Here is an 18,608-nt window from a genome sequence, read left to right on the forward strand (position 1 = left end):
TCCTTTCTGTTTAGCATGTGGTCCTGAGGGGTGGTTTTTCTCAGGGCTGGAAGGGTCATAATGCCATTTGCTGGATATGCCCCTTGCTTTGTCAGTCCTGTCCAGGTAAAGTGCTTTTAAAATTCTTGTACTTAGAAGTGACACTGCAACCAGAGCAAATGTCTCCAGCTTCTTGGTGGTGAGGCTGAACAGCAACACTGAGAGCTGTATTACAGAAGTCCGGTCCAGGTCCTTGGAGCCTTCTTCAAAAATCCTCTGTACAAGCACTTTTAGATCGGGTGAGCCGTTACCTGGCCCTGAAGTCTGCAGCTACACCAGCAAAAAATATTTGGAAGAGAAGATGGAAAAGCTGAGACCAGACTCGGTGTTAGCTCAGCCCTGAAGGGAACCAGTGGTCCAAGTGCTTTAAGATAGCAAAAGAATGGAGGTAAGGCCTTCCTGTTGACAAATACAATTTTTGAAAATTAGGGACTAATCTTGCTTGTTTAGGCAGGCATGAAAACAATTGCTCGGGTGGTAACAGTCCTCAGGAAGGGTAGAATTTTATCTTTTTTTTTTTAACATCTGAGGCGGAAGTATGATGAATTTTTCACTACAGTTTTTAAAAATGTGATTGTTTACATGGCAAAGTATTATTTAATGAAGATTTTTCTAAGGAGCACCAAAAATGCATGACATAGTTTGTCAGTGTGATAAGCTGTTCTCAGTTTCTAATCTGGGCATGAGCAGTGTCACTGTGTTTCAGTTATAATTGAATTCTTGATTATAACTCAGTATTTTTAGTGATGTTACAAAGTAGGTGGAGGTGGCATTTATGAGTGAAATGCCTGACTATTTATGTAATGCCATAGTTCATTCCTATCCTTTTAAAAAGTTATTAGTGTGTTCCTGATGCTGTACTTCACTAGTTGAATAGATGATACCACATATAAAGCTTGATTTTACTTTGTATGACTGCTGTAACTCTTAGGATTTAATTAGTTGTTATAGTATCAAAGGTGATTGCATAATTTTCTGTGGAAAAAAGAACTTGGTTGTTGGCATAATGATAACCTGGTGTTTTATGTCCTCTCCTCCCTTCCCTTTATGCCAGTGAAGGGACTCTAAAAAGCCATGACTCTAAAAAGAAAGGATGGCCACCTGTATGTCTGCTTATATAGCAGCCACCCGCCTAGAGAACAAACACATGCATGGCTGCTCCTCAGAGAGTGAAAAAGCAGTGTGGTAAATTCCCTCTGTCTACGGTTTTCTATTCAGGATTGCTGGAGCCGTGACCAAGCAAAATCTAATGTGGTTCTAATAAGCACTGTGGACCATAACTGTCCCCACCACAGCCCATCTCTCTGCCTGGCAGCTGAAATCTCTCCAAACCAGGCTTCTGCTCCCACTCCCTACTGAAGGATGTGGCACTGTCACTTGTGACTGACTCCCTGGCCGGCTCCAGTATCTGCTGCTTGACAAGAAACGCTTTTTTTTTGTTTTTTTATCCCCCCTTTTATTTCCAGAATGCTGGTGACAGGATCGCGTGTCCTGTTCTGAAGCTGGCGGGGGGGCAGCTTCTCCCTCTGCTAGTTTGCAGGTGGCAGCGTTTTTTTCCCGTTCAACACATTTTGTGTCTAAATGACGTGAGCAGCTACGAGCACTCCGACACTCAGTTAAAGGGTTTATTTTGTCGGAGCGGCGGCGTGCCCGCAGGCGTCCAGCGCCTGTTCCCGCGGGCAGGGGCAGGGCCGCGCGGGTGCCGGGGGTGCTCGGGGAGGCGCTGCCGGAGCCCCGCCCGTTCCGCGGGGATGGAGCGGCGCTTCCGGCGGGCGCGGAGCGAGGGACGGCCCGGCCGGAGCCGCGTGTGAGCAGCGCCGAGGCTGTGGGAGCCCGGCCCCGGCCCCCGCCCGGCGCCCTCTGCCCGCAGGATGTTCAAGAAGTGAGTGTGGCCGGGGCCGGGAGGGCCGGGGGAAGGGGAAGGGTCCGGGCGGGCCCGGCGCCCCCTCAGCCCCGGGCTCGGCCCTGCTCGGGAGCGGCCCCGCGGCCTCCTCGGGCAGCGCGGCCCCGGCTCTGCCTCGGGCACTCGGTTGTTAAATGGGAAACCCTCCGGAGGGAGCTGGGTCATTAACTTGTCTCAACTTCGGGGTGGCACAAAGCGCCGTTCGTACTTGTGTGGTGGAGGTGAGGGGCTCGCATCCCAACGGGGCTCTGGGCGTTTGTGTTGCCAGCAAAGTGCTCTTGGAGTTGAGTGAAATAACACTGTGTGCCAGGGTGTGTCTGTGAGGCTAAACACCTGCTTTGTGGAGATATTCACAAAGTTCAGGGATGAAGACAGCCTGCTAGTGGGGCTCCCCTACCATCCCTCTGCCCAGTGTTCCCAGGAGACAAAATAAAGTCTCATGAAATCCTGGATCTGAAAGTTGGACAGTTGATGTGCTGTTCTATATTGAATATATAAACATTTCTGAAGAATGCTACAAATACAGCATTGTTCAGGCAGTAAATTGTGCATTTCTGAAAAACTTTCACTCACTTTACAGATTTGATGAAAAGGAGAATGTATCGAACTGTATCCAGCTGAAGACTTCAGTTATTAAAGGTATCAAGAATCAACTGATAGACCAGTTTCCTGTTATTGAACCATGGCTAAACCAAATCATGCCAAAGAAAGACCCGGTTAAAATAGTAAGATGGTAAGTTTCTTCTCTCTTGAGCTTTGCTTTTAAGGTGCTTCCTTTATGTGTTGACTTTGTAGAGTAGATGAACCTGCTCTTTTTGAAAGGCATCTATCATATCTTAATAGCTAATAGTCCAAGTTATGGCCAAACCAGAAAGTTTACATGTGCTCATCATGCTCTTGAAGGCACTTGCTGTTGTAGGATGCTTGAAGAACATAAAACTGCTGCCTAGTAGTGAACGTGCAGTGTGTTCAGGGACTGCCCAAAGTTCAGACTTGTTTAGATACCTTCCAGTAACATTTTTTACAATTTTTGAGCTTCCATATATTATCTCAGCTATTTAGTTTTTTTCTAGATAGAGGGTTAGTACGTTTTTGCTGACCCTTTCTCCTTATCCACCCCTTACACTGCATTCCAAAACTCCAAAGAAATGCAATTTGTGCATTTTGTCTGTAGTTTTTTTTTTCAAAGGGGAAGGAAGTGAGCAGGAGACCATTATTGAAGAATAAGCCGTGCAAAAAGATAATATTTTTAGTTTTATATTTTCTTGCTAATTGACTGTCTTAATTCTCAGGTGCCAAGATAGACCAGACTCTGTGAAGTGAAATATTTCATTTAAACTGTAGAAGGATTCAAGTAGCTATTGGAATAATTATTTTTTAATCTTGCAGTCATGAACATATAGAAATCCTCACTGTGAATGGGGAGTTGCTGTTCTTCAGGCAAAGAGAAGGGATTTTTTACCCCACGCTAAGGTTGCTTCACAAATGTAAGTTTTCTGAGGGTGGAAGTGCTGGGAAGAGAAGGATGAAAAAAATATTTTGTGATCTGTAGTGGGTTTAAGGATGTAATGTGTACTTGCCTCCTGTAGGAACTTAGGCTGCATGATTTTTACTTTTTACAATTTACTGTTGCATTATTTTTCTTGCTGTTCTGCTTGATTGTGTTACTCTGATTTGAATCCCAAAAAATGTTATTCAGTCAAATCTCAGTGCTGGAAATACTTCAGGAGGGTGCCTGCACTTGAAGGATGGCTTGGAGAGCTGACAGCTTTCATGAATTTTGTCCATCTTTGCCTTTTTTGTCCTCTTAACATTAAACTGTTTCATATTAGGTTAATTTGTAAGAGTACATTTGAGGGATTTGGGATCTCTTTTTTTTTTAAGACCTCTGAGTATCTGAGCACTTGAGAGATTTATTTCCCTGTGGGAACTTGTTAAAATTGTTACTCAGTATGTGGATCTGTGAATGTGCAGGAGGCATAGGCCTCTAGTGCTGGGTTACCTTTGATTCTCAGGTAAAAGATGTGTCCTTTTGGGACAGCACTTGTGTCCTTTTGGGACAGCACTTGTGTCCTTTTGGGACAGCACTTGTGTCCTTTTGGGACAGTACAGCCCATCAGGAGCCCTGGTGATTGTCAGACTTCCTGCCCTCACAGCACACTGTGTATCTAATTGCCCCCTCTAAACTGACTTGGTAATGAGTTATTCCTGTTGTCATCTTCCTGTATTAACTGTAATGCCCTATCTTTCTCCTCCTAGACCCATTTATTCTGCCACATCAGCAGGTTGATAAAGGCGCCATTAAATTTGTCCTAAGTGGAGCCAATATAATGTGCCCTGGCCTGACGTCTCCTGGAGCAAAGCTTTACCCTGCTGCTGTCGATACTGTCGTTGTATCCTTCTCTAACTATGAGTTACTGCCTGCTGGGAGACCAGTTAAATTCCGGTCTTGTATTCTCAGCTGATCATAATCTGGATTACTTTGGATTTTAATAGGATTTTATGAAATAACTGGCAATCAGAAAAGAGCTGCAGAGGTTTAGATGTTATTTGGCAAGGTTACATTGTTCTTATTTTTTTACTTACTGTGATGTTCCTGCTGTACTGCTGGGGTGGGCTGCTGTTCCATTAATCTCCTTGGTAAGTGGAGCTCCTTGATGATTTTATGCAGAACTGTAAAAGTAGATGAGGTGCAGTGTAATGTGTCCCCTGCCTCCATAGTCAATCTTTTATTCCCTTCAGTTAAGGAAGAATTCTTTCCTGTTCCTATGGAATTTGGAAAGATGTTAAGGATCAGCTTTAATGTAGTCAGGACTTGCTCTCTGTGTCTGATGAAGTTAGCAAGTGTAAAATGAGGAAAGTGCTAATTCACTCCTCATTATGTTATTGAGAAAGGAAACCCTGAGCCAATACAGCATTAATAACACCAAGCTGTGCTGCTTGTGTTGTTAGATAGATGCTGTAGGAAAAGATCAGCTGTTGGCACCATGTGTTGCTAGACTTTGAAAAAGACACATCTGATTTCAGTACTTCTGTTTTTTTAAATTTGTGTCCCAATTCTTCTGTGCCTTGGAATCTGAAATGGCCCCACAAACATGTGCCATTTTGTTCCAGAAAGGAGAGACTGTCATCTCTGTGATAGGCACAAAGGAAGACATGGAGTGTAATGCTGGGAGGTTTTTTTTTTTCTGTAATTGCTGTTCCAACTTCATAAATACATGCTTTGTTCTACACACTGTGATTCAGTTGTTAAATGCAGTGCATTGTTTTGTTTATCTTTAAGAGCTGCAGCTTTAGAATTACTTAAAGGGTAAAAGTTCAACGTGGACTTTTGAAAGTGTTTTGGAAGTAATTTCTTCATATTGCTTTTCCTTTTCTGAAATAGTTTAAAAAGAAATCTGTTTTCCTTAGCAGTAATTTGTAGGCAATAATGGCAGAGGGAAAACAACATGCATTATGTGTGGGAGTAATGAAGATGTCAGCTGAGGACATGTAAGTGTTTTAAAAATTGAAATATAACCTGTCCCATGTCATTATTCTTAATGTTAGTTTGCAATGTAAGCACCACTGTCAAGGTTACTGCATCACTGTTGCAGCATGTGCTGTTCAAGTACAGAGTTTTTTAAGATTTCGTTTTGGTGATTGGTATTCCGGGAGAGAAGAGTAGGCAGGGAATATCTTCTGTACTTATTTGGAATCAAATTTCATGTGAATATGAATTTTAAGGTGCACAGCATTAGTATTACTGCTGAATGTTAGTATTTCTAGAGCTCTGATCATACTTTGTCAAAGATCTTGTTGAACAAAGAAATATTTGTATCAAGTACCCGAGCTGGGCAAGAGATGCAATTTGAATTTGAGAGGATTGAAAATGTTGAAGTGATTTTTGTGTGCAGGGACAGGGAGACTGAAGTCATGCTGGTGTTTGGCTGCCTGTCTGGGCTTTCCTCTGTGGCCTGCCCTGTACCCACACGCAGCATTCCTGCTTGATGTGCTGACTAGCTTATCTGAGCTTTTTGTGAAATGTAGAGGTCTGTTCAGGGGATAAACTGAAAATTATTTGAGAAGGAAAAGGGATAGAAAATGGAAATGGGTGCTAGTTGTTCTTGGCTTTCACATAGTGCAATATTTTAAGTAGCTAAATCACCTTGTCATTTTAAGTTCTGTAAGGTCTTGCAGCAGGATGTGAGGGGCACCCAGCGGGTTTGGGCTGGTTGGTTCCAGCCCTGTGTGCCATTTGTGGCAGCGAGGAAGCTGATTTTGATGAAAACAAGTCACTCTCTTCTGTGGGGATAATGCTCAGCAGGATCATCTCCTGTGCTGGGTGACTCTGCGGTCCCAAGTCATAGTGGTGGCAGCACAAGAGAGAGAGGGAATGTGTAACAGAGGACAGGGATAGAGTGGGACTGGAGCAACCTGGACTTGGACCTGCTGCAGCTGTTGAGAAATTATATCTCTCAGGATTCTTTGTAGTGCTTCAAAATACTCTAAGAGTAAGCGGAAAGAAAAGCTACTAAAGTGTCCCAGCCCTCAGTGTGCAGGGATATGCTGTGATCATGGCAAGCCAAGGTTATCTGTGTTCCTAATCCTAACTTCAAATTCAGCAGCCTTGCAGCTGAATATCCTGTTCCTGTGAGAATTATGATGAACTGGAGAGGAAAACAAAGTGATACTGATCTCTGTAGCCTGTTGGCTGCTTTTTTGTGTTACATTGGTTAAACCAGAAAATTGTGGAACAGTGTGATTGTGGTCTCTCGGTGTGATTGCGATAATTAATGTGTTAATTCTGGGCTAGCAGCATTTTCCTTCCTGATTACTTTTGGACAAGCTGTGTAAGTAATAGAACACTTGGTGTAAATACAGTAAATTATATTCTCCAGGGGAATGAAACTTGTTCCCACTCCTAGAATGATGAAATTTGTCTTGTTTATTGTGACAAAACTAGATTTTTTTTTTTTTGGTGGAATAATGTACTGGAAAAATGATAAACACAAATTCAGTGCAGACACACAGACTAAAAATTTTTAAAACATGACTTGACTGAAAAGATACAGAGTCAATACTACGGAGGATGGTATGTTTGTAACATGCTGCAAGTCCTTGGCACATAAATTTAGCATTTTTAATTCTTTCTTAAGTGGGTAGGTGACCTGCAACCAGCAGCAAGGCAACTCACCTGTGTTTGATTGTGTTGGTGGCATACTTGGAACCAGAACTTGTCAAATTTCACATTCCAGTCATGTTGTACCACCTCCTGTGCTGGGAGGGGGAGACTCACAACTGCTGTGCTACTTTGGTAGAGAAATGCTAAAATTAAAGAAAGTGGCAGAAGTCTGAAGAACTGTCTCCCACAAAGAAATAGCAAAAATACTGTGGAAGGCTGTTGACAAAATGTGGAAGGCAAATATTGTCCTCTTATCAGTCACCAATGTGGGCAAATGTAATAACAAATATTGTTTCTTGTCCACCTGCAGTTGAAGATAATGATTTTGTGATTATTAGCTTTTCCCCTTCCAGCTGACAAATGCTGCATTTTCTACTTTAAATATTATATTTTATACTGCTCTAATATTTCACCTATCTAATACTTTTGTACCTTTTTCCTCCTTCCACAGTGAGAAGGTCAACAAAGGGATTGGTATTGAAAATATCCACTATTTAAATGATGGCCTTTGGCATATGAAGACATACAAATGAAACAAAAGGAACTGTTACTCCAAAGGAATGCACTTAGATTAAATGTGGACTGCTTTGTAATTCCTTGTTTTTAATGTGACTGAATGTACAAATTATTTTGTTCTGTGGCTATGCTAAATAAATCACGTGAATGCAAAAGTACTGTTAGGCTACAATAGTTTTCTAGATTTCTTTTTATTACAGTTATTTTGTTTTGTCTTAAACCCAAGTCTTCAGTGACTGAAGATACCTGGTGGAAAGATTCTGCATGGACTGTGAGTAGACTATTTCAAACAGAAAGGAGGAAAAAGCCAAGAAATGTTTACATTTTTGTGCTCTTCTAAAAGAATAATATAAAGTGTATGTGAAATATAAATACAGTTTTTAAAACCTCTGAAACATTTCAGATTTTTTCTTCTGATTAACATCTTGTTAGTCTACGTGTTTCTGGAATGTGGAGAAATCATTTTTTTTGACATTATTTTTTAACTTATTAACAGCATTAACTTCATTTTACTTAAGGATTTTCTCTTTTTTAATATGCATTTATCTGTATAGGATTTATGAATTTAGACTGATATGTGGACTAGAAACTTTTATGCTGGTTCATATCTGAAGACTATAGCTATGTTCAGATTTCTACCTGCCAACACTTTGAGATTGCTCTCTTTGTAGTGGAGTTTATAGTAATGGTGGGCAGGCTCCAAAGGGAGCGTGTGCCACCCCGGTGCCTGACGCTCTCTACTCCCTGTTTGCCGCCTTATTTTAGGAGCAGAAGCAAAATCACTGTTAGATAAAGGCATGATAGGAAACCATGGTTATCAGTGTAGCCAGGAGCAGCTTCTTCAGGTGGAACTTCAAGAGATCTCAGCTTGTGCACACTGCCACACGTACCTACAGCTACGGAATGGGTTCAGGAGCACTGTGTGTTTGTCTGGGTAACCCAACCCTTTGTTCAGCAACTGCATACCCAAAGCTATGCTATGGAAAAATGGAATCATGTAATAAACTAAGGAAACCTTAAGGTCTACCACTCGTAACTGTCTCTGGGAGCATTTATTAATATTTCAAGTCTCTAACACATGCACTGTGCAATGGCAGAATGTAATTTTGTGTGCCCGTGCCTTGTCTCGGTGCTGTTCTGCATGTTTGGTTTCCCCACCCTGGGACCTTCACAGAAGAGAGTGGCCAAGGAGTTCTCCATCTGATTCTAAAGCCAAATTAAAATGTGGGAGACGAAATATATTACGAAATATATTACTTTAAATATATTATTTAAAGTAGCATGTGCTACTTTAAAATTTCTCCTGTAAGATTGTTTACGAGATTGTACTTCTGAAAATGGCAGGGTAAATCTGAAACTATCGATGTAGGAAGGCAAAATTTAAGCAGTGTAGCAGAAAAAGTTTCATCAAACCTCAGAACTTCAGAATGCTGATGGACATTTTTATGCATCTTAAAGGTCCCACTATAAATGTACTAATTCCTGGTTAGTGCTATGTGAAATCAATTTGTGCTTCAGTGTTTGTTTCTTTTCCTGTGTAAAACAAGCTAGCCTTGTGTTCTGTGGCTTTTTCCCTTTGCATTGTCTCCTCCTGTTGTTTTACAGTACCTCTCAAATCTGTGACAAATGAGATTTATTCTCATTTGAATTGTTCACTGCCATCCTTTCTCCTATGACTGCTGTTGCTATGGGGGGGTCAGAACTGTCTTTAATATCAGAAACACTGAAATGAAAATTTTACTTTCTTCATCTGGTTGTGTCAAAGTATTCCCAACAGTGGGTCTAACCTTTATAAATTATTCTGTAAGAAGATACAAGTCAAATCAGGCTTAAATTGTTTATCAGTTTAGCAAAACATCAAAAATACAGGTTTTATATAGGTTTTAGCAGCAATCATGGACATTTGTCTTGCTCTTTCAGCTGAGCTCTGACAGGACCAGAAGGTGCATCTTGCCTCACCTTTTACACATTCTGAAACAGCTGAGCTGTGGGAGCTTGTCAGGGGGTCTCAGCAGTTGTCTGACCCTTCTTGTCAAAAAGGAAGGATCTGATGCTTAAAACAAAAAAAATAAGATGTGGATATTCTCAACAATTTGAAGCAGCTGTTTCACTTTCCCACCTACCCCCTTGCAGCTCAGGGTAGGGTGTCACAAACAGTCTGTTAAAGGTGAGATAACACCATCTTCTCCAGTGTTTTATGAATATTGTAGTACCAACAAAGCCTGTGATAGTCCCAGATGTAGCAGATAGATGTAGTACCTTCCTTAAGTCTTGAAACACCCACGTCAGGTCAGTGAATTCTAAATGGCGTAAATACTGAAGTGCTGTTTATTTGCACATGCTGTGAGGGGAAGGGAGTGTGACCCAGTAACTTGAGCCTCAGCTGTAAAAAAAAAAAAACCCAAACCCCAAAAAAACCAAACCCAAACAACCCAAAAACCAAACCCCAAAACTGTAACAACAAACCCAAACCCCATCACCTCCCCATCAACTCCAGTATGGGAGAGTTCTGCAGGTTGTTTTGTTGTGTTACCTGTGTCACATAAAATTCCAAGGGTGGGAGTGCAAGCACGTGCTGTTCTTTCTGCATCTTCATGTTAAAAGCCTCTGTAAATGTATCTACACTACATTTTTACTGACAATTAACCATCTACTTCCTTGTAAACACTATTAGCACCACTAACATGAGTGGAAATAACACCAAACCTTTATTCTAATACACTTATAGGTGGAGTGAAGTTTTAAATGAGCAATTACTCCTGTGCAAACAGGCTCCCTGACCACATTAATACTTACTCAAATACAGTTATCTCTTTCTTTTGTCTGCTTAGAAACAGCAGTCCAAAGGGCACTTGATATGATTATGCTGCAACTTCCTACAGGATTTCTTGCCACCTTGCTTCCTGATAATTCCTTACTGCGTTAGGAGGCTGTACATGAAGCAGCAACTGATAAAACAATGTAGCTCAACCTATTGTGTAGTTGAGAGTAAAAGAAACATCTTAAAGTTAGTCTTTGAGATTGAATCTGTAGTCAGTTTTATTGGTATACTTTAGAAAGATAAAAAGACATTCTAGAAATGCCTGGAAGAACTGAGAGAATCAAAATCTTGCAAAAATATATTTGTAAGAGTAGACTAAACTTCATTTGAATTTTCATTAATAAATATTTACATGTACAAACCCCCCCTATAAACTTAATTCCCTTTCATTATAAACATTAACAACTTCTTTTTATCATTTCACTCCGGCTCTGTCAAAAGCCAGAAGCATTTTTGTATAAAAGATTTAGAAAAAAAAATTTCTCCTTCCACTTTTGAAATGGACCTTCACCAACCCTCAGTGTGCAAAAACAACCTGTACAGCAGGACCAGCACGTGTCAGTACCAACGAGTGTCGCGAGATGAGCCGACTCCACTCCTCCCCTGGTGGCACCTCAGTCGTTGTCCGAGCCCTCCGGGGGCAAGAACGCGAGGGCATCGCTGTAGGTGTGTCCGTAGGGCCGCAGCCGGTACACCCCGTACATCATCACGTGCATGTGGTTGGGGCTCAGCCCGCTGAAGGTGATGGCCATGTCGGAGCAGCAGCCGTCCACCACCTGCTGCGGGTGGGTGGCCATGGCCTCCTTGATGAGGGCGCCCACGGATTTGGTGTTGAAGACGTCCTTTCCTTCCGAATCCTCCGCGTTCTCAGCGAACACCCCCGTGTACTTCAGGCAGATCGCCAGCTGCTTGTCCTCGGCGAGTTTCCAAATCATACCTCCCTGCTCCGGACACTTGTTGGGGTCTTCAAGAACACTGGAGAGTCGTCTCAGTGACTCGATGCTTAAGACGATTCCTCCCTCGCCATCCACATACTCGAGGTCACCAGATTTCACAGCGTGGCCGATGTAAAAAGGCTGAGAGGGGTCTTTTCTCAGCAAGAAGTACTTGAGATTTTCAACAATAGCAAATGTTGTTGGATACGCAAGAAAGAACCAGCTGAATTCATCCTTGTAGCGTTCATACGTTATCTTGTAAGCTTTTCTCATCATCACCCACATGTCTTTTGTGTTGAGGGCCACAGAATCGAACACTTTGACATTTTCAGAGCTGTAGAACTCTGCCTTGTCGCAGTGCTTGCTCCAGGTCTCCTTTGCTGCAGCCCAGTGCCCCAGATCTTTTGGTTTGACAAGAATGATACAGTAAACACGGATACTTTTACTAAGCTCCATACGTTCACCCTCAGAAAGGTTTAAGACATCCTCTTTGTCAGGAGCCTGGATGTGATGGTGCTCGTGGTCCCGCGCTTTGGTCCCGTGCCCCACCTTGATGTGCCCCAGCAGTGTAACCAACATGCAGAAGGCTCCTCCAAGCACCATGCCCTTCACGAAGGAGCTGCTTTCAGAAATCATTTTTCCTAGGAAAGAGACGCACCGTGAGACCTTACAGGAATTAAGTGCAGCAGAGCACTAGCCCATACGGGTCTAATTCATTCTCCAATTTACAAACCCAGCTGCAGTTCCCTGACCTCCCGCACCAGCACAGGGCCGGCGGAACGGGTGGCAATAAAGAGGTTCCCTGTCGCGGCTCTGGGTACCGCTAACGGTACCACAGACCCCGCGGGGGGAGCCTTGTGCCCCGGGCCCCCTCAGCCGCCGGGATGGCGCGGTCCCGGCCCCGCCGCCGCCACATCGCGGCCCGCGCGCTCCCGGGGAGCGCTCCCTGAGGCCGGGCCCCACCCGCTCCTCCCCCCCTCGCCCCCCTCGCCCCCCTCGCCCCTCGCTGTCCCGCCGGTCCCGGTGCCGCCCCCGCCCCGCTCACCGGAGCCGCGCGCGCCGCCCCTTCCTGCGCCGCCGGAAGCGCCGCGCGGCCGCTCTGGGCCCCGCGCGCGCCCGGGGCGGGGGCGCCGCCTGGCGGACTGCGGGTGGTACCGCAGCCCTCGCGGAGCCCTCGCGGAGCCCTCGCGGAGCCCTCGCGGAGCCCTCGCGGAGCCCTCGCGGAGCCCTCGCGGAGCCCTCGCGGAGCCCTCGCGGAGCCCCCTCACTGCTCCCCGCCCGCCCCCCTTCAGGTGTCCCCGGTGTCCCCCGGGGAGAAGCGCCAACCCTGCTGTGCCGGCGCGGTTGTTAAAGAAACTTACCAGTCTGACCGTCCCCGAGACGCTCTGGGAGCCGCGCTCCCGACGCCGGACACTGTCACCGCTGGGACCGAAGCCCCTTCACAGCGGCGGCTCCGGTGACCCGAGGTACCCCCGCTTTGGTTCCTCCCGCACACCCCACTCGCACAGTTGGACCGGGTTTCCTCGGCTCGACCCCAGGTTTCCTCACACGGCAGAGTCTCAGATGTCTCGTTCCATAAAGCAGTTTATTCACGGCACGGTAACACAGAAACAGCTCGATCTGGTGCCTCCGAGGAGGGACCCCAACAAAGGCGCTAAACCATACCTAGGATCAACCCAAATATATCCAAATATATCCAGTATATCCAGGATCATATGATATCAGATATATCAATAGCTCAGGTATATCAATAGCTCAGGTATATCCAGGTTCAAATCATGGATATACTGCCCTAAATTTCCAATAAATACCATTAACATAACAATATAATACAATAAAATGTGCTTCAAGCATGGTAATATGGTTAATATTTAGAGTAAAGCCAAAATTTTATTTTCTACTCTTTCTTTTCTTTAGTGATAATTGTTCCTGAGCTCCAGATTGTCCAAATCTCTTTCTACACGTTGTCTCTCGAGAAGTTACAGGTGACACCTGATTTGAAAAAGCATCACTGACCAACAGTTTGATCCCTTTTCCACCACCCTCTTCGGGAAAAAAAGAAAGGTTTTACATATTTTATCTCTTTATTAGCTGATAGTGGTGTACCCTTAGGCCACCACAGGGGTTAGGATAAAGTCCTGTATGGGTTTTCCCTATATTGTAAGGTATGCCCTGGTTGGATGAACTTAGCGGATTTTATTTAAGTCAGTTTACAATTGAGCTGCTCTGGATTTTCTGGCATCTGTCTGGGTTCCTCAGATGCCTCAGTTATTCAGGTAAGGATGTTTTTTTTAGGCTCATGGCTGTACCGTAGACTTCAAGGCTTAAGGATCTTCTGGGCCTGGGGATGCATTGCTCAAGGTTCAGGTAAAAAGGCTACAAAATAGTTACTTTGGTTGGATCAGTGCATGTCCAGAATGGCTCCATTCAGTGGAACTAAACACCAATTACACACAGTGACACAAAGTACTGTCAGCTTGTACGGGTAGTTCTGTCACTGCACTAAGGGAACATCACTCATCCTATATTTTCCTACTTGACTGCTTTTACTGTATAAAATAGGTGGACACTCAGATTGTTATCACACAGCAGAGACTGGAGGCGAGTTCAGTTTGTTTTATGTATCTCCTGTTTGCAGAATCAATTGTGGCTTTCAGGGCTTCAGCAGTTTGCTTGATCCTGTACTTTCGAGAGATTTGAGTGAGTTGCGACTCGCTGCTTCAGCTGATGCTTCAACAAATTGTTTTCCTGCATGACTTCAGTGAGGTTCTTTCCCGTGTTCTGACAGAATGACTAATGTAGCTACAGATCCTGACTGTCATTTTAATGTCTTTTCAACATTGTTCTTATCCAGCAGCAGATAAGTGAAGAGAAAGTCTAAGCATCATGTAAAGCATGTTAGAAACCCGGAGAGACTCTCTGGCTTCTCTGTTGCTTGAAATTGTTGGTTGGTGTTAAAAGGACTGAAATGGCATAGGAATGCATAAGGTCTCACAACAGCCATTGTTAAGTATTCTGGAGCTCCTTTAGACATGTGTACTCCTGTAAACTCTCCATTTCAAATTACTACAAGCAACTGTTTTTAAGAACTTCAGGAGATAAGTATTTGAAGTCATTCTGCCATTGTCTGGGAACCAGCCAAGTGTCATAGCTGAGGAACAGCCAGACCTAAGATGGAAATTAAGTGAGGAAAGCTCAGGCACACGGGAGGAGTGAACCAGGAAAACTCTGTGATCAAGGCAAATGGCCTTGCTTTAGTTTTGTATTAGAACATGCACTCATGTATGCATACAGAATATCACCAGATTTCAGCTTTGAGTACTGACTTGCTGTCCGTGGAGAAGTTTGTTAGTGGCAGTTTCATCCCTTACTTCCTACTGATCCTTTGTAGGGTCTCTACCACACTCTGGAAAAATAGCAGCCTTTGGAACCTGCAGACCTGTGCCAGGATCTGCACTGCTGTCAGAGCTGACGAGCTCCATGGCTCATTGCTTGTCTCCACAGACAGCGGTTTCCCTGCTGTTTTCTGTTTGTCTTTCTTTGCTGGCTGCAGCTGCATTTGCCTTCTGGTGCTCCTTCTTGCCTCCAAGGAAAGACATAAAACATGCTCTCACTGTGTGGTGCAAAATGTCCCTGAGAGATTGGCTATTATCAAAATATATTTGATAGGAACTTTGCTCCAATTAATGCGAAATGTTTCAGCTGACACATGAGTTGTCATCTTTCATGGGGACTGCTTGTTAATGATCACAAATGAGTGTCCACTGTCTCAGAAGCAGACTCATCTGTCTCTCTGCGTGTGCAGCAGGGAGGCTGGGCCAGAGCTGCACAGACACACTCAGAACAGGTAACTGAAGCCAGGGCAGAGCTATTGCAGGTGTTTCTGAGCAGTTAAAACACCAGCTGAGCTGTATGTCATATAGAAAGAACCCCTAACGAGATACAGTTGCAGTTCAGAGAAATGCAAAGGTAAGTTTGAACTGGGACAGCTGACTTTGCTGTCACGTCCCCCATATATTTTTAATGCTGAAGCTACTGGAAAACACACAGGTTCTACCTGTCCATCTGATTCTATCAGAAGAGGGAGTCAAGTGTGATTATGGTCTGAAGGTTGCAAACTCTCACCTTGAATAGCTGGAAAGCCCATTGGAACCAACAGACACAGTGCAGGAAAAGAGCTTTTAAGAAGAGGCCAAGTATTACTGTTCTGTCACATGCCCGGTCCTTCCACTGTTTCATTCAGCCCATAAAGGGCATAACTGAACAAACGTGTCTGCTGAGGTTTTCAGTCCTGTTGCAGGAAGGTTTGGGAATCCTTGTTCTGAAATCATAAAATAGTCAGGTGGAGATTCGAGTTAGCAGGAAGATAAAGCCAGATTTCTTCATTCCCTTCATAGGGCCCTGCTCATTTTTTTTGGAGGGAAATGGATTCCTGAGCCAAACTTTAACCACTCCTTCTGAAATTTTTGCCCTGCATCCTCTTCTTCACTCTAGTTTCACACTCAAAATCTGGAATCTGGAAAGATGTGAACCCTTTGTAGGTCATGTGCATCCTGAGCCACATACAACATCAAGATCTTGTCACAGGGGTAGGCACTGGACTAAGGAAGCAAGTTTTAAAGCCAAAAAGTGGCTTTATAATTAATACTAATTTCAGAAGTCAGTTTGAAGTATTTACCTCTGAAAAAGTGTTCTCTCTGGGTGTTGGACAAAATTCTGGAACTACAGGATGAAATTCTCCTGTATTTATAGGAGATAATGCATAATCTGATCTTTTAGCCTTGAAATCTGTTAAATTGATTAACTATGTTAAACAATAGTTTTAAATCACTTTCCTCTTTCTTCCATGAGCACTGTCAAGGAAGGGCTTGGCATTGAAATGGCTGTTATTTACATAGTGCCCTCAAGCACAGGAAGATATGTGAGAAGCAAAACATATGTGACTCCAAAAGAACTTAGCAACTTTGGATTGCTTTATAATTTCTTCAGTTTTTCATGTGTGTAGCTGAATGCAAAACCCATCTTATTCTCTGGATATGCTAAATCAATCAAGTGAATGCTAATGTCCTGCTAGCTCCAACAATTCAGCTGGAATTGAACTAGCAGAGACAATGCCCAGAGCTGAGCTGACATCATTGTGAATGACTCTGATGCACAAATACAACAGAAAGAGAATAGGAATTAGACATTTTAATGCCAACTCTCTTAGAAGCATAGGAAAAAAAGAATTATCATTGATCAAATAGAAACAGACGAGAAAAAAAAAGGCAGATATAGGAAAATCTTATATTCAAGCTCCCAAAGGAAAAAAAAAGTGGAGATGAAAATAGCATTCTACCAGAAAGAATGGATTCTTAATAGGCCTTTAAAATAAAGTGCATGAAACAGTAATGAAGTGATTTTGCTGCATCTTTAAGGAGCTTGGTTTTGTTATTCTGGGGTTATTTGAAAAAGGCCCTCTGAAGAAAATTATGGTCTCAAATTATGGCTTTTCAGGGTCAGATTGCATAAAGAAGCACCATTGTGAGCAGCAGTGACAGAGACAGCCCTGTGGCACACAGAGAAACCAGAAGGGGAACCTTGCTCTGCTGGCACTGCCTTGATGTGATTTATGGACAGTTTGTGGAGCCTCAGCACAGGACTAGGCTTGTGTTTTGGCTTACAGGAATTCTGGTCTGGTGTCTGAGAAAATTTTTTAACATTGCCTTGGTTTGGCGACGTGCAGCCTGGAGAGACACAAAAGTTTCTGGCATGGTGTTTATTGTAAAAGGGCTTATGGTGAGTAAGTGGTTATTGTTACTAGATGGAAAGATCTGTGAAGTTCTGTTGATATCAGACCACTAAGGGAAGAGGAGAAAGAGGAAGGATGGAAATAGCAGAGCATTTGACAGGCTTGAATGTCTGTAGCTTCCATGAGATGCTTTCTTGTACCAAGTGTTGACATCCCTTCATTTTGCCAAGGAAATGGAGGTTTTGAAGTATCAGATTCTCCAAGCAGACATTTGCTTTCCAATACCAATGTTGAAAGTGTAGACTCCTGAGTTGCATGTGCAGAGACAAAAATGTCTGCTAGATATGTGTTTGCAACAAACTGGAATGACTAACGATGTTAGAGCAGAACTCAGAGCCTTGTGCTGCAACTGTAGATCTGTGATTTATCAGAGAGGAGATGCACCACGGACATGAAACGCCTGGTCCTGGAGTGGGGGAAGAAGTGTTTGCTGAGGACCCCTGAAAGAAAGCTTGTTCTGTGTAGGAGGGGCTGCTGTCACTCCAGCACTGTGATCAGGTGTAGAAGCTTTATGCTTTCTGGGGAAACAGGGATGTGAGAAGTGCAAATAGCTCGGGAGCAGCAAGAAGCAGAGACTGCAGGCAAGAGAGGAGAGCGCACAAGGTCTGAGATTGCCGAGTCTGAGATCAGTGATGTGTCAGATTTCAGCCTCTTTCTCTTTCAAACAGATGCTGGCAGTGCTGTGTTGCCTCACAGAGGCTCAGCCTGGCCTGTCTAAGGTTTCTTTCATTGGGTTTGGAAATAGTGGGCTGTATTTAGACTTGTGACTTGCACAGCCTTCTGCTACTGCAGCTGCTGCACCGCAGCCTTTTGCAGAGGCTCTGCTGTCAACAACTAAAGCACAGCACTCCTGTGCTCTGCCTTTTGTGGGCCTTTCTGGAGCCCTTTAGCAAATGTGTAGAAATGCATAGTGCCAGGGTGCCACTGCTCCTTAGCACTGTGGTGTATCTACAGTGTGCCAGAGGCTTAATCCTGTGGGAAGGGGCACCAGGAGAAAGGCACCTGGGGGATTCCTGAGCCTTCAATGCTCGGTGCTGCTCCTGGCTCCCTGCAGGGCTGGCACCGAGGATGGCAGTGCTGTGAAGTGAATATTGGTTCTGTTCACACTGGCAGCACCTCCCTGTTGAGAGGCAAGGGAGGGGATGCTACAGTGCTGCATGGTCTTCTCTCTTCTCCCCTCATTTCTATAGAGCTTCCATGTACTTTATACTCTCTGTGTGGGACTTTTTTTTAAATATGTGCCATATCTGACATGCTCAGAATTTGGAGAGTACACTCACAGTTTGGGATGCTGATATGCTGGTCCATGGGTGATGGTGCCCTAGTTCCTGCTCATATCTTAAAATCTACCTCAAAGTAAATAAAGCAGTAGCTGATTGCTACACCTCTGGGCTTTGCTATCTCATTATTCTGAGGATTTTTTCTTGAGGAAAAAATTA

At 43.9% G+C, this 18,608-nt stretch overlaps 2 protein-coding genes and 1 long non-coding RNA gene across 4 annotated transcripts in view; 2 read left to right on the forward strand and 1 right to left on the reverse strand.

Moving 5' to 3' along the window:
* The first annotated feature begins 1,792 nt into the window (after window positions 1-1,792).
* On the forward strand, window positions 1,793-8,658 carry MCTS1 (MCTS1 re-initiation and release factor). The gene is made up of 6 exons (XM_027716391.2): window positions 1,793-1,921; window positions 2,523-2,675; window positions 3,332-3,429; window positions 4,202-4,335; window positions 5,367-5,434; window positions 7,558-8,658. The coding sequence occupies exons 1-6, from the start codon at window positions 1,911-1,913 to the stop codon at window positions 7,637-7,639; spliced, it is 546 nt and encodes a 181-aa protein (XP_027572192.1). The 5' UTR covers window positions 1,793-1,910; the 3' UTR covers window positions 7,640-8,658.
* Window positions 8,659-10,307: 1,649 nt separating this feature from the next.
* On the reverse strand, window positions 10,308-12,439 carry C1GALT1C1 (C1GALT1 specific chaperone 1). Its single transcript, XM_027716389.2, has 2 exons — window positions 12,424-12,439; window positions 10,308-12,019 (listed from the first exon to the last, which is right to left on the reverse strand). The coding sequence occupies exon 2, from the start codon at window positions 12,012-12,014 to the stop codon at window positions 11,058-11,060; it is 957 nt and encodes a 318-aa protein (XP_027572190.1). The 5' UTR covers window positions 12,015-12,019; window positions 12,424-12,439; the 3' UTR covers window positions 10,308-11,057.
* Window positions 12,440-12,653: 214 nt separating this feature from the next.
* Window positions 12,654-18,608, forward strand: part of LOC113985560 — a 150,155-nt gene continuing 144,200 nt past the window's right edge. For both annotated transcript variants that reach the window (XR_005565948.1, XR_003539862.2), the window contains exon 1: window positions 12,654-12,844. This is a non-coding gene — a long non-coding RNA (uncharacterized LOC113985560). The remainder of the gene's footprint in view (window positions 12,845-18,608) is intronic.

The sequence above is a fragment of the Pipra filicauda genome, unplaced genomic scaffold (genome assembly GCF_003945595.2).
Source record: "Pipra filicauda isolate LSUMZ 115617 unplaced genomic scaffold, ASM394559v2 scaffold58_size5111680_pilon, whole genome shotgun sequence".
NCBI lineage: Eukaryota > Metazoa > Chordata > Aves > Passeriformes > Pipridae > Pipra > Pipra filicauda.